Below are 14,929 nucleotides of genomic sequence, written 5' to 3'. Positions count from 1 at the left end.
GGCTCGCTGCTTGCCAACTGGCAAGTGTTTCGTGACTCTGCTGTCTCCGAGGTCTGCGTTGTGGGTCGCGGGGGGCTAAACAGGCTCCCACAGCTCCGTGAACGGATGCCCTGAGAGGTGCGCCACTAAGGAGACAGGAGTAGTCAATGTGGTGCCCTTAGATGTTCGCCCCGCGCAAGTTGCGCCAGGTTTCTCCGTCACGTGGCAGAGCTGAGAAAGGTTTGGAATGGTTGTAAGTTTCTCTTGCCCTTGTCCTGCTCCCGGAACACCCTTTGGGGGGGGGGACTCAATGACGGCGGCGCTGTGGTCTAAACCACAGTGCCTAGGGCTTGCCGATCGGAAAGTCGGCGGTTCAAATCCCCGCAACAGGGTGAGCTCCTGTTGCTCGGTCCCAGCTCCTGCCAACCTAGCAGTTCGAAAACACATCAAAGTGCAAGTAGATAAATAGGTACCACTCCGGCGGGAAGGTAAATGGCATTTCCGTGTGCTGCTCTGGTTCGCCAGAAGCAGCCCCAGAGTCATCCGCAACTGGACCTAACGGTCCGGGGTCCCTTTACCTTTACCTTTTAATGCCTACTTAAATTCCACCATTTTAATATTCCACTGATGCGGTCGTGCCTGAGCTGGGATGAAGGACTAACGTAGCCCCAGGACAGCCCAATATCCGCCTGTTCCAAACTCACTCACCCTGACAGATGTTGGGTTTGGGATTGATGAGGTAAAAGGCAGGTGATTAAACACCGCAAAATGCTCTAGGTTCAGGTAGGTAGCCGTGTTGGTCTGACATAGTCGAAATATATATTAAAAAAATTAAAAAATGTTTAGTAGCACCTTAGTAGAGACCAACTAAGTTTGTCCTTGTGCATGCACAATGCTCTATTCAGCTCACAGTCCTTTAAAGAGGAGAAAAACAGCAACTGCTGGATTAAGACCTAGTAAGAGCGCAAAATATGGTCTGAAGCTCAACATCAAAAAAACTAAGATCATGGCCACTGGTCCCATCACCTCCTGGCAAATAGAAGGGGAAGAAATGGAGGCAGTGAGAGATTTTACTTTCTTTGGCTCCATGATCACTGCAGATGGTGACAGCAGTCACGAAATTAAAAGACGCCTGCTTCTTGGGAGGAAAGCAATGACAAACCTAGACAGCATCTTAAAAAGCAGAAACATCACCTTGCCGACAAAGGTCCGTATAGTTAAAGCTATGGTTTTCCCAGTAGTAACGTATGGAAGTGAGAGCTGGACCATAAAGAAGGCTGATCGCCAAAGAATTGATGCTTTTGAATTCTGATGCTGGAGGAGACTCTTGAGAGTCCCATGGACTGCAAGAAGATCAAACCTATCCATTCTCAAAGAAATCAGCCCTGAGTGCTCACTAGAAGGACAGATCCTGAAGCTGAGGCTCCAGTACTTTGGCCACCTCATGAGAAGAGAAGACTCCCTGGAAAAGACCCTGATGTTGGGAAAGATGGAGGGCACAAGGAGAAGGGGACGACAGAGGATGAGATGGTTGGACAGTGTTCTCGAAGCGACTGGCATGAGTTTGGCCAAACTGCGAGAGGCAGTGAAGGATAGGGGTGCCTGGCGTGCTCTGGTCCGTGGGGTCACGAAGCATCGGACACTGAACAACAACAAGAGCTGTTTGGCCATGGAACAGTCTCCCTTGGGAGATTATGGACTCCCCTTCCTTGGAGGTTTCTAAGCAGAGGTTGGGTGGCCATCTGCCATGGGTGCTTTAGCTGAGATTCCTGCATTGCAGGGGGGTTGGACTAGATGACCCCCGGGTCCCCTCCCAACTCTACTATTCTGTTATTCTAAGCCGGATTCAAATCCCTGTGATCTTGGGCAAATCAGATCCATGTGGCATAACCTGTGTTCTAACCCAGCGGGGTTTGACTTACAAGTTTAGACCTCTCTTTGGAGCGGCGTGTACCCCTCTCCTTTTATTGGAGATGAAGTAAATTGAAATTATCATCATCCCACCAGATTGGACCCAGTACGAATATCTTTCACGTCAGAGTATAGTGACCAGTGCCTCACAGTGAGCAGTGCATCATCTAGAAAGGCTCGTGTTTTTAAGACCTCTTTTATTGGATAGTTCAATGGTTAATTTTTGTGAGAGGTTTGTCAAATGGCTCAGTTACCGCAAAGACCTGAATCAAGGTCTTTAAAAAGAGAGAGAGAGAGAGAGAGGACTTGTTTGCTCACCGCTTCCATTGTTTCTAACCTGTTTCAAGGGGGGAGGGGGGACACACAGATCTAGCTAAGTTAAGGCTGCTCCTATATAATTACATCCCATTTTAATATGACACACATTGCATGGAGTATGGACCAGAAACAATAGACTCAAACGAACTATGCTATTTTGTCATTTCGCCAAACGCCACACACCCCGCCGTACCTGTCTTTATGCAAACGCCGGCGAATAAATCATCAAAATGATCTTTATTTTCTCTTCGGGGTTGAAAAAAGAAAGAAAGTGTGTTTAATAAGCCATGTGTTTTTTTCCCTGTATTAAAAGCAAATTGTAAACACTAATAGTTTGAGCTGTCATTAAAACAAAACGAAGTGCTAGGCACAGTTTTCCCTCGCTTATTGGCTTTTGGAAGACGAGAAATAGCTTATGTTTCTGGTTTTTCTGGAGTTACTTAGCAAAAGCATTACATCGTATATGGAATAAATTAATGCTGCCTGCCCAGGCAAGAAGCAGCAGTTCTGTTACTTAGTTATTTTGAATTATGTAAATGACTACACATCTTTACGGATGTCGTCCTTGTAGAAGTTGCTCTGGATGTCTCTGATTTTGATACAGCTTTTTGATTCTTTGCCGTTAATTGACTTTGACGTCCTCGGAAGTTGCAATTTGCTAAAATAAATAAATGCGCTGTAAGAAAATAAACAATTAGGCAAGTATCCTAATCTGTGGATCTGTTAGGGGGCAAGGCTACAGCTCAGTGGGACAGCATCTGCTTTGCATGAAGGTCCCAGGTCCAATCCCCGGTGGCGTCTCCAGGAAGGGGCTGGGAATGTCTCTGGCTTGAAACCAGCTGCACAAATATAAGACGGGGGACACCTGGCTTACTAGCAGTACATGTGAAAAGGATCTGGGGCTCTTGGTGGACCACAAGCTTAATATGAGTCCACAGTGTGATGTAGCAGCAAAAAAACAAACAAAAAAACTGATGCTATTCTAGGCTGCATCAACCGAAGTCTAGTGTCTGGACGCAGTTGGAAGATGGATGGCGGCTAACAGATTGAGGTTGAATCCTGACAAGACAGAAGTACTGTTTTGGGGGGGACAAGGGGCGGGCAGGTGTGGAGGACTCCCTGGTCCTGAATGGGGTAACTGTACCTCTGAAGGATCAGGTGCGCAACCTGGAGTTCATTTTGGACTCACAGCTGTCCATGGAGGCGCAGGTCAATTCTGTGTCCAGGGCAGCTGTCTACCAGCTCCATCTGGTACGCAGGCTGAGACCCTCCCTGCCCGCAAACTGTCTCGCCAGAGTGATGCATGCTCTGGTTATCTCTTGCTGGGACTACTGCAATGTGCTCTATGTGGGACTACCTTTGAAGGTGACTCGGAAAATACAACTAATCCGGAATGCAGCCGCTAAACTGATGACTGGGAGCGGCCGCCAAGACCATATAACACCAGTCTTGAAAGACCTACATTGGCTCCCAGTACGTTTCTGAGCACAATTCAGAGTATTGGTGCTGACCTTGAAAGCCTTAAACAGCCTCAGCCCAGTATACCTGAATGAGTGTCTTCACCTGCATTCTTCAGCCCAGACACTGAGGTCCAGCTCCGAGGGCCTTCTGGCAGTTCCCTCACTGCAAGAAGTGAGGTTACAGGGAACCAGGCAGAGGGCCTTCTCGGTAGTGGCGCCCACCCTGTGGAACACCCTCCCTTCAGGTATCAAAGAAATAAACAACTATCTGACTTTTAGAAGACATCTGAAGGCAGCCCTGTTTAGGGAAGTTTTAAATGTTTAAAGTTTTATTCTGTTTTAATGCTTTAATGCTGTGTTGAAAGCCGCCGAGAGTGACTGGGGAAACCCAGCCAGATGGGTGTGGTATAAATAATGAATTATTATTATTATTATTATTATTATTATTATTATTATTATTATTTCTAGATCAAATGAAGTAATAGTTCCACTCTATTCTGCCTTGGTCAGAACGCACACGGAATATTGTTTCCAATTCAGGGCACCACAATTTAAGAAGGATGTTAAACTGGGATGTGTGCAGAGGAGGGCAGCCAAGATGTGGCTGGGGCAACCCAGCCAGATGGGCGGTGTTAATATAATTAAATTACATTTATTGCTATAAGATGATCAAGAGCCTGGAAACCAAGCCTGATGAGGAACGGTTGAAGGAGCTGGGTATGTTTAGGCTGGAAAAGAGGAGTCTGGAGAGGAGATATGATGGCCATCTTCCAATATCTAAAGGGATGTCATGTAGGGGATGGAGCAAGCTTGTTTTCTCCTGCTCCGGAGGGTAGAACCCAAACCAATGGACTCAAGTTATAAGAAACCCTGGAAAGCTGCTGCCCGTTGGTGTAGACAACACTAGACTAGGCTAAATAGACCAGTGGTCTGACTCAGTATAAGGCAGCTTCCTATGTTCCTACAACAAGCTTGGACGTTTTGGCACATAAAGTGCCCACGTGTTTGTTTTAATGCAAGGGAACCTGCTGTTCGTGCAAAACTGGGCGCATAGAACCCTCTCCTCTCTGGACTTGTATGGAGAAATCCACAATGGTTGGCATTTAGTGTAGCGTACTTAATTGCTGTCACCCTTACGTAGGAATGCTTTCTGCTCAGTCATCTGGTGCAGAGAATGAGTTAAGTGTTGTTCTTTCTGTTTTCAAAATATATTCTCTTATTATTAGGAGTTTGCTGTTGAATTACGTTAACCTTTTTTTTAATGAATGTTCTCCACTCCCATGACTGATGTCCTTTGCTTTTCCTTCAAACACTCTTTTGTTGCCTCTGTTTCTCCTTCCCGCAGAATCAGTGGATAACTGCCCTAGCAACTGCTACGGGAACGGGGACTGTGTTTCCGGGACCTGCCATTGTTTTCTCGGCTTCCTGGGTCCCGATTGTGGACGAGGTAGGGATTCGGGTTAACTTTCGTTGTTGTTTGTTACTGTCCCTACTGTATCTTGTGGAAGGTGGGGAGGGGGGGCTTCCAGGCAAAGGGCAAGGGTGGATTCGGAGCCCACCCCCTAGTCTATAAACACAGTCGTACCTCAAGTTACGTATTTAATTGGTTCCGGGTCGTTGTACATAACCCGAAACATACGTAACCCGAAAAATGTGTTTTGCCCAAAGCGCGCAAACCGCCACAATGGAACCCCACCGGGATCGCACCAATGGGGGCGGTGTGCTCCCATCACCCCCCCCCTTCCTTCACCCCTGCAACTGAACAGAGCAACTGCTCATGAAACAGGCAGGTGCTCCAACAGGTAAGGATGGCTATCAGTAGGAGCGATGCTAATCAAATGCAAAATGATTAAGTACTTGCAAAGTCCTCGGCTCCTTGCGAACAGAGTTTTTAACTGTTGCTTTTGTTGTTGTTTCCTCTTCCCTGCTTCCCAGCATCTTGCCCGGTCTTATGCAGCGGCAACGGGCAGTATATGAAAGGGCGCTGCTTGTGCCACAGTGGGTGGAAAGGGGCCGAATGCGACGTCCCAACCAACCAGTGCATCGACATCGCCTGCAACAGCCACGGGACCTGCATCATGGGCACCTGCATCTGCAACCCGGGATACAAAGGAGAGAGCTGCGAGGAAGGTATTTGCAAGCATTGGCCAATGGGTCCTATTTTCCCTCCTTGGGTTTTCAGCGCAAGAGAGAGGGGAGTTGTTCACAGGCGCACCAAGTCCTAGGGGCCGAGGCCGTTTCAAAGAAGAGTTTGGATTTGATATCCCGCTTTTCACTACCCAAAGGAGTCTCCAAGCGGCTAACATTCTCCTTTCCCTTCCTCCCCCACAACAAACACTCTGTGAGGTGAGTGGGGCTGAGAGACTTCAGAGAAGTGTGACTAGCCCAAGGTCACCCAGCAGCTGCATGTGGAGGAGTGGAGACGCGAACCCGGTTCACCAGATTACGAGTCCACCGCTCTTAACCACTACACCACACTGGCTGAGACTTTGCACAAACCTTCATGTGCCAACACCACTGTTTGAGGCTGGTTATCTTTCATTTTTGGTACAGTAACTGGGTGAGAAAACGGCCAATCCTCCTGAGAGGGCTTCTCAGAGGCAGTTCATATAATCACATGCTTGAAACTCCTCCCCCATCTGCACATCTAAACATATGCACTAGTCGTCGTCCCCGCCGGTGTGCCATAGTAAGCAATTGACTGATTCCATTGTTTCTGGAGTGGCAGCGCATGTGAAGTGGTGTGTCTGTGTGCTGCTTTGCCTTTCAGAGTCTGAAAGCCGTGTCATATTCTGGCCTTGGATTCAAGCATTGCTTCATCATCGTCATCATCATCATCAGTTTATTTGTATGCCGCTTTTCCACAGTTGAAACTATGTTCAAGGCGGTTTACAAAATGACAAACTTTACATAATTACAAACATAACCGAAGTCATAAACGATAAATGAAACACATCAAAAAGTACACAACCGAATGGAAACAATTTCCACGTAAATCATCAGATCTAAAACAAAAGATAGAACAATAATATCAGGAACAGCAAGCAACAGCTCTCTCTCAGCCCCCCATAAACAACACTCCGTTCAACAGCTTCAGCTTTCGTAGCTGGAGTCAGTCCGCACTCCACTCTCCCAGGCCAGATGGGAAAGGGGCAGCAAGGCAGGGTGCAGGTCGTCCGGGGCTCACAGCCACGATGGTCTCATTTAAAACAATGCAGATAAAAATTAAAAAACAGTTTAAAAGCAGCTGCCGTCCTTGTGAAGCCTGCCAAGCCCCGCCCCAAGCCAGGGGGAGAGAGGCAAGGGCAGGGTCCTTCAGGCCCTCAGCAGGCGGTCCTCCAGCTTCAGAACCGAACGTCTCTTTTTTAAAAAGTCTTGCCTTAAGAAACACTTTCCGTTCCGTTCTGGGCCCGAGATGGAAATGCTGTGGCGATTCTCCTTGATCTGCATTCATTTCCATGTCTTTTCTAAGGCGCTGTGTTTTCGTTCTTTCCTTTATGTGCGTGGAAGATAGATGGAAGCCCTGTTGCTAACGTGGGTGGCTGGAGCTGCTTTCTTAACACCAGACCTCCCGTTATTGTGATGCGATGCACAAAGCGGCTCTTGGGACAGCGCTGGCGGGCGGATGTGCTTGTGTCAGCAAGACACCCGTCAGTCAGCTCCTTCGGAGGCAACAAGCAGGGACAGCATGTTATAGCAAGTGCAAGGCTGCCCTTGAAAATGGCAAGCCTTCTCCTCTCCCTGTCCCAACACGTGGTACCCTGGCGTCATCACGATCCACGCTTTCTTTCTTTCTTTCTTTCTTTCTTTCTTTCTTTCTTTCTTTCTTAAAGAAAGGATTCTTTATGGATTTCAGCTAGTACAGCAGCAGGTTGTAGGTCTCGGGGCGGTTCACAGAATAAAATCAAAATATAAAACCACAAAATTTTGTTGTTGTTGTTCAGTCGTTCAGTCGTGTCCGACTCTTCGTGACCCCATGGACCAGAGCACGCCTATCCTTCACTGCCTCTCGCAGTTTGGCCAAACTCATGTTAGTAGCTTCAAGAACACTGTCCAACCATCTCGTCCCCTTCTCCTTGTGCCCTCCATCTTTCCCAACATCAGGGTCTTTTCCAGGGAGTCTTCTCTTCTCATGAGGTGGCCAAAGTACTGGAGCCTCAGCTTCAGGATCTGTACTTCCAGTGAGCACTCAGGGCTGATTTCCTTCAGAATGGATAGGTTTGATCTTCTTGCAGTCCATGGGACTCTCAAGAGTGTCCTCCAGCACCATAATTCAAAAGTATCAATTCTTTGGCGATCAGCCTTCTTTATGGTCCAGCTCTCACTTCCATACATCACTACTGGGAAAACCATAGCTTTAACTATACGGACCTTTGTCGGCAAGGTGATGTCTTTGCTTTTTAAGATGCTGTCTAGGTTTGTCATTGCTTTTTCTCCCAAGAAGCAGGCGTCTTCTAATTTCGTGACTGCTGTCACCATCTGCAGTGATCATGAAACTACAAAATACATGATCAAAATAAAAACAACAACCCAATAACCTCTCCCCCCCCCCAACCCCACCACCCACCACCACATTTCAAAATGGAACCCTCTCTATTAAGTAGTGGGTGGACATAGCAGACGACACAGTGATTCTCCAAGCAGCTCTCTTTATTCCCAGGCTGGAACAGAACTGAACTGAAGGGCTGAGCCAGCCTGCTTATATAGTACTCAGTAACATGCAACAGTAACAACTCTCTCTAGCTACCCAGTCCGTGAACGGCACTCTCAATCCTTCATTTGCATGTGGACCTGAGTGAGAACTGCAGTCACGATGGGCAGAGTGAAACTATATACACAACACCCCTAGTGGCCTAGGGTGAGAACTTCAATACATAACACTCTCCATGATGAATTTCCATCGTATTGCCAAGCCATGACTTACCAGGCAGAACTTTTTCTGATTATTCCAATGGTTGCTGCTTTTAGATAATTATGGTTCTGATTTTGTTCATATCAGTTGCAATTTTATTACAGCTCTATTCAGACAGCTTTGCTTTGAAAGTCTGTTAAGGATACAAAGTTGGACAGAGATTCTTAAATAAAATAAAATAAAAAGCCCAATATTATTTAATTGGATGGCAGCCCCGAATTAGCAGGGCAGGCACCAAATGAAGCACATTTTCCTAGGAGCCTTTGAGTGGTTGGGAGCTTTCCCCTTTCCTACTCAGCATTTGTTCCCCATATGCAAGACAATATTTCGTATTTCTGCCAAGAAGAAAGGAACATTAAAAAGGATTTATGAAATATGTTACTTAGGAAATCTGTGGGATTCTCCCCCCCCTAAAAAAAAACCTGTAAATCCCTCTAATAAAAGTTGATTTCAAATATTTCACAAATATTATTTCTTTTCTTTAAAGGAGGGCCATCTGGTCTTGATCTCTTTTGGTTTGAAGCCTCAGTGCTTCTTCCTCCAATGTTTAAAATATGCCTTTTCTGGTTAATGTTCTCTTAACTTTTATCTCCTAAACACACACACACACACACACACACACACACTGTATTAAGCCTATACAGTGGAACCTCGGTTTTTGAGCCGAACGTTTCGGAACCCAAGCTCCGGAAACCCAGAAGTAATTGCTTCCGTTTTCCAACGTGCCTCGGAAGTCAAAACAGCTTCTGCGGCGTTTTTTTTCCATTTTTACCTTTGAAATTGCCAGCAGCCCTTTGGGCAAAAGATCCCTGGATTGCAGGGGGTTGGTATGGATGACCCCGGAGGTCCCTTCCAACTATACAATTCTACGATTCCGTGCTCAGCGGAGAATGCTGTTTTAGCTTCAGCAACCTAATGCCACACTGGGCCAAGGAAGTTCTCCGGCGCCGGCCCCACAGAAATGAATGGGAGCCACGGGGAGGCTTCTGTCATTTCAGTGGGACTGACCCGGGAGACGTCCCCCGGTGGATCGGTGCCCCGAATCACGGCTTCTGCCGTTCGCACCCGGAACGGATCTCTAGAAAGAGGCTGGAAACCTCCACTCGCTCGTTTGCAGCGGAGCAGTGGGATTTGCTGAGCAGAACTTCCCGTTAAAACAAAAAAAAAGAAACCATGAAGAAGAAGAAGAAAGTGGGGAACGAAAAGGGAGAAAACGCACACACATTGAAGCTTTTGTTCACAAAGGAGGCGGCGAAACGCTCCGATCCGAGACCCCTTGCCACGGTGCCAAGAGTCTGAAGCGATGCGGCCAGCGAGGGCAAGATTAAAGTAGCCATTGTAACCGGGCGCCTTCTGAAAGGGCTCGTTTCAACATGAAAAATGGCCCTGGGATTATGATGAATGAGGTGTCCTGACATGCATGCAACCTCCTCCCCCCCCCCCGGTAATCCTGTGTTAACGCTGAGGTAGCAGAGCGCTCTTGCCGCCTGTGATGGAGACCCCTGTACCGCTCACCTCCTTCCCCCCGTTGGCCTTCGGAGAGGATGATTAATTGCCTCTCCGTTGCCCCTTGTCAGTTAGCCGGCAATCTTTGTTCCCCACAGTTGAACCATCTGCCGGGGGCCGTAAGGTGCTGCCAGCTTGCTCTCCCTGTTTTCCCTTTCATGGCTGTTACTTCTGAGGAAGAAGACAAGTCGGGGGGCTGAGAGAGGTCCCTGCATTCTAAAATTGGTGCCTTCGCTCTTGGAAGTTTTTATAGGCTGGGTCTCCTCCTGCTGCTTTTCTGATGATGCAAAAAGAGTATGAGTCTTCATGCCACAGAAATATATCCTTGCGCAGCTCGGGGAAAGGGCTGGGCAGCCAGCTCGGTCCCTAGGTAAAATGCAGGGGACTTTATCACACCAGACACGTGGTCTGTCCGGTAGCTTGATGCTGGCAGGAGAATCTGACAAAGGCGTCTGTCTGCTGGGGTAACTCAGCCAAGAGAGCATGAGGCTCTTAATCTCAGGGTTGTGGGTTCGAGCCCTACACAGGATTTCTCCATTGCAGGAGGCTGGACTAGACTCTAGCTCTACAGCTCTATGGTCCTATTGTCTTTGTGCCATGCCTAGATGCACATTTGGCTTTGCATAGTGCAGGAGGGTGGGTCCCTGCCCCGATGAGCTTGAAATCTATTGTTCAGCACATGGGAGGGTGTCGTTGAGTTGTAGAGTCGGGGGGGGGTGGACCCAGAGGGTCTTCTAGACCCACAGGAATCGCAGCTAAGAGGGAGGAAGTGGAGACATAGCATGGCAGCGCCCATCCTTTTGGAATTCATGTTCTCTTTCCAACACATATGGAAGACCTTCCTGCCCTGTGGTTTGATGCATGGGATTGTTTCACTATGTTTCTGTCACTGGTGCTTCTGCTGTTAAAGCACTTGGCGATGTTTCCACGGGAAGCAAATCTGCAAACGGAAGCGCTGAATAGATACATTTATCTATAGCAAATCCTCGCTCAGCCGTGAAGCTCACCTGGGTGTGACTCGGGGCCTGCCGCTCCCTCTCTTACCTTGCCTACCTTGCAAGGTTGTTGTGAGGATGAGATGGGGGGGCGGAGTACGTTGGCCTCCTTGCACTCCCTGGAGGGGCATAAGATGAATGAAGAAATGAGGCAATGAATGCGAACCTATGCTTGGTTTTACATGTGCATCTATTTTTCTCCCTTCCTGCTGCAGTGGACTGCATGGACCCCACCTGCTCCGGACGTGGCGTGTGCGTGAGAGGAGAATGCCACTGCTCTGTTGGATGGGGAGGGACCAACTGCGAGACCCCCAGAGCAACCTGCCTGGACCAGTGCTCTGGCCACGGCACGTTCGTGCCCGAAACCGGCCTGTGCAGCTGTGATCCCAGCTGGACTGGACACGACTGTGCCATCGGTAATTGCACCTGCGGCTTTCCCCCATTTATTTATTTCAACAGTATATGGTGGTTTTAGGGGAGGGGTGGTGGGAGACACGTCCGGCTCCTTCTGGAGTAGTTTGCCCACCGTCGGTCCCTAGCTTGCACTCCGATCTCACCTGTGGCTCCTAGAAGCTGCCAGCATGTGACAGCAGCCACACTCTGAGATATGGTTCCAGCTGGCCTGATTAAGGGGAGCTGATGGGGCTCAAACCCTCAGTGAGTTAGGGACTTTCCCTGCATGCAAAGACAGGCTCTGATGGAATGAGCAGATGAGACCAAGAGTGGGTCCAATGGTCAAGAAGGCAGTTTCTGCACATGCTGTAGAGGAAAGTGAGGGGCAGATGGGAAGGTTGCCCATTGAGGAGAAGGAATACTCTGATCCTAAACCTCCGCTGCCTTGTGGGATATCTTCAGGAGAATAAAAGGCTAAGGAGGTAATTCCGGAGTCCCTAAGATGGTTGGACGCCTTGTACGCCTCCTTCCATCAACTCCTGCAGCCAAGATAGTGCCGGACATCTTGCTCCAGTTTCCTTTGGATCACATCAGCAAGGCTGGGGGGGGGGGGTCCTTATCTTCTGGGCAGCCCAGGACTTCAATTCACGCTGCCCAGGCTTGCGCTCCAGGAAAGTAACTTCGGTGCTGCTAACACAGCCGTTTGACTTCAGCCCTCAGAGCCGCACTCCATTGTCTCTGGATGCCAACAATATACAGCGGTACCTCGGGTTACAGACACTTCAGGTTACAGACACTTCAGGTTACAGACTCCGCTGACCCAGAAATAGTACCTCGGGTTAAGAACTTTGCTTCAGGATGAGAACAGAAACTGTGCGGCAGCGGGAGGCCCCATTAGCTAAAGTGGTACCTCAGGTTAAGAACAGACCTCCAGAACGAATTAAATTCTTAACCCAAGATACCACTGTACCGCTTAGCTGCAGTAGTCTCCAGACACCTGCCGGCTTGCACCCATAACTCTCCTTGCTCCTCAGTGTAGATACAGGCCCATAGTTCATGCAAACTATTCATTTTGTGGGGCCGGGGGAGGTGGGGTGGGGGAGCTATGCCAGTCTCAGGAGTACAGCCACGGTTGGCGTGCAAATCCATCTTTCGGAGCTGAGGCCGAGATAGACTGGAGAGGTCTGGGTAACAAATGGGTGTTTACAAACCACCTTGGCAGAGATTTCTCGCCACCAGGCATGGAACAATAATAACTTTCTTAACATCGGAAACAGCTCTGTGAGGGATGGAGTCCTGGAGCCGAAGGTTGAGTGTAATACTGAGCTGCCTGACAAGAGTGACTTAAGGTGCATTCTGCAAATGCAGAAAGGGGAAAGGTTATGTTTTGCTATGCGACCCCTGGAGGGGGTTGTTTTCCGTGGGGCTGAGGTGGGGGGCGGGGCTGGGGGACAGGAGTTATAAGCAGAAATAACGAAAGAGGATAGGCTGCCGTATTAAACCAGCCCTCAAATTGTAGTTTCCTCTCATTTTCTTCAGGAATTATAGTTAACGGTTTTGGGGTCTTCTGCTGCTGCTGTTGTTGTTGTTGGTTGGAAGGCATAATCATATCTCCCTCATCTCTGGAGACCTTTAAAGAATGGAATGGCAGGATATAAGCTTATGGGGTCTGTGTTCTTTACTAGGATCCCAAAGTCAGCCACCTGGAAATGGTGGTCTTTGCAGACAGGCAACCTAAGTTAAAGTTAAGGAGCCCAGGAATATGGTTTCAGTGCCAGAACTGAACTCGCACGCCTCCCACGCAAAACAGAAATCTGCTCCTGGTCTTTTCCTGCGCTCCCCAAAACTCTTCTTTTCAGCCTAATTTAGCATGCAGAGAAAAGCCTCCTTTTTTGGTTGCGAGCAACAGCCAGAAATCCTTGCTGTTTCTACGCTTGCCGCTTGCGTTCTACTCAGAGATCTGCCAATAGATCCCAGTCTTTTTGTTCCCCACTGTTGCTGTAGGAGACCGATAGGGGAGAGACATGTTCTGTTGCAGCTGGGGCAGAGGAAGGCATCCGGTTGTGCTGCTGCAGGTGCACCATGGCGTTTCTTCTCTCTGAGCTCCTCCCAGCGGCCATTCATCCTCTGGTCACTGCTGTGGACTACCCATTAGCCCGGAGGGCACCATCTCTTGGTTGCAGCTCTTACAACCTAACTCTTTCTTTTGGGTTGCTGGTGGGTTGCTGTTGGACACATCCATGCTGGTGGGTGCTTTAGCTGGGATTCCTGCATTGCAGGGGGTGGTACTAGGCGACATCTGATTCCATGATTCTAGGTGGCCAGCTAAAGTCATTGTCGCACAAAGAAATTTGCTGACCATTCCAGCAACCTCCTTCATTAGTTTTCGGTCCTTGCTGGGCACAGGAACCCTCAAACTGGAAGGGGCTTAGGGCCTCATCCGGACAGACCCCCCCTCCCTGTTTAGGTGCCAAGGTGTTTCATAAGGCCAACATGGAGCTGTTGGGTGGAGGGATAACATCACAGAGGGACAGAGTGTTATCAACAACCGTTGGCGTCCAAATTTTCATGGGTTCCCTACCACCACCTGCTTGTATTTAATTAAAATTAAAATTAATGAACATTTTAAAAAAAATCAGAAATAACCCAAGTGGTGCCTAAAAGAGAGGAGCTGATTCATCACCCAGGGATCATTTGAAGATAAGGAATAATTTATTTCAACTTTGCTGTCCTTATGTAGCCTGAATGACTGACGTTGTGGCTCCACATGGGTTCATCCTTGTGATACAGCGTGAGAGCTGACAGCGAGCAGCCTATCCGGGAGGGTGTTTGTTTGTTTGTTTGTTTGTTTGTTTGTTTGTTTGTTTGTTTGTTTTGATTGCAACACAGTAGGAAACTTGCACCCTTCCAATTCTGGGGGGGGGGGAATCAAGAGTACCAGTGAGGTGGGGTGAGGCTGCTTAATTAAGCTCACTTGAAACCAGAAAATCCAACTTAAGACAGTTTGTAATTATTAAATTTTCTAATAACGTTTTGAAGGTCAGTGGAACGGTTCCAGTTTTTAAGCAGCTCTGGGCAATTTTTACCTGATCTTCTATCTTAGCATTAAATCCACATTTATTAAAGGATTTAGCACGGGTAACAGAAGCGGCTATCTCTCTCTCTTTGTTTCCCTTGCATACAAATGTAATCTCCGCCCCCCTTCCAACAGCCACCTTGCAAACCAGTAAGCGCCACGAGTGGAAGATTTTTTTGGGTGGCAAATGTATGATCTTTCTCTTAATAGAGAGAAGGGTGTGTGCTTGAAAAGTGAGGGGGGTGCCAGTAATATTACTCATGCCTTGCTCCACTTTGATTTGGACATAGGCTGCAATGAAAGAAGGAATGAGGGGCTAAACCAAGCATGTTCAGTGGGTTTCATTTTTCAAGAATAACCAGACTCTTTTGGAAGGGAA

At 48.2% G+C, this 14,929-nt stretch overlaps 1 protein-coding gene across 1 annotated transcript in view; it reads left to right on the top strand.

Annotated features, from left to right (window-relative positions):
- The window catches only part of TENM4 (teneurin transmembrane protein 4), a 202,290-nt gene that overhangs the window by 64,111 nt on the left and 123,250 nt on the right, over positions 1-14,929 (top strand). The window contains exons 7-9 of the mRNA XM_033146027.1: positions 5,014-5,115; positions 5,604-5,798; positions 11,297-11,497. Coding sequence (XP_033001918.1) covers positions 5,014-5,115; positions 5,604-5,798; positions 11,297-11,497 — 498 coding nt within the window. The remainder of the gene's footprint in view (positions 1-5,013; positions 5,116-5,603; positions 5,799-11,296; positions 11,498-14,929) is intronic.

Source organism: Lacerta agilis, chromosome 4 (assembly GCF_009819535.1).
Source record: "Lacerta agilis isolate rLacAgi1 chromosome 4, rLacAgi1.pri, whole genome shotgun sequence".
NCBI classification, from domain to species: Eukaryota; Metazoa; Chordata; class Lepidosauria; order Squamata; family Lacertidae; genus Lacerta; species Lacerta agilis.
The sequence above is the reverse complement of the archived record's forward strand: the minus strand, read 5'-3'. Positions and strand labels throughout refer to the sequence as shown.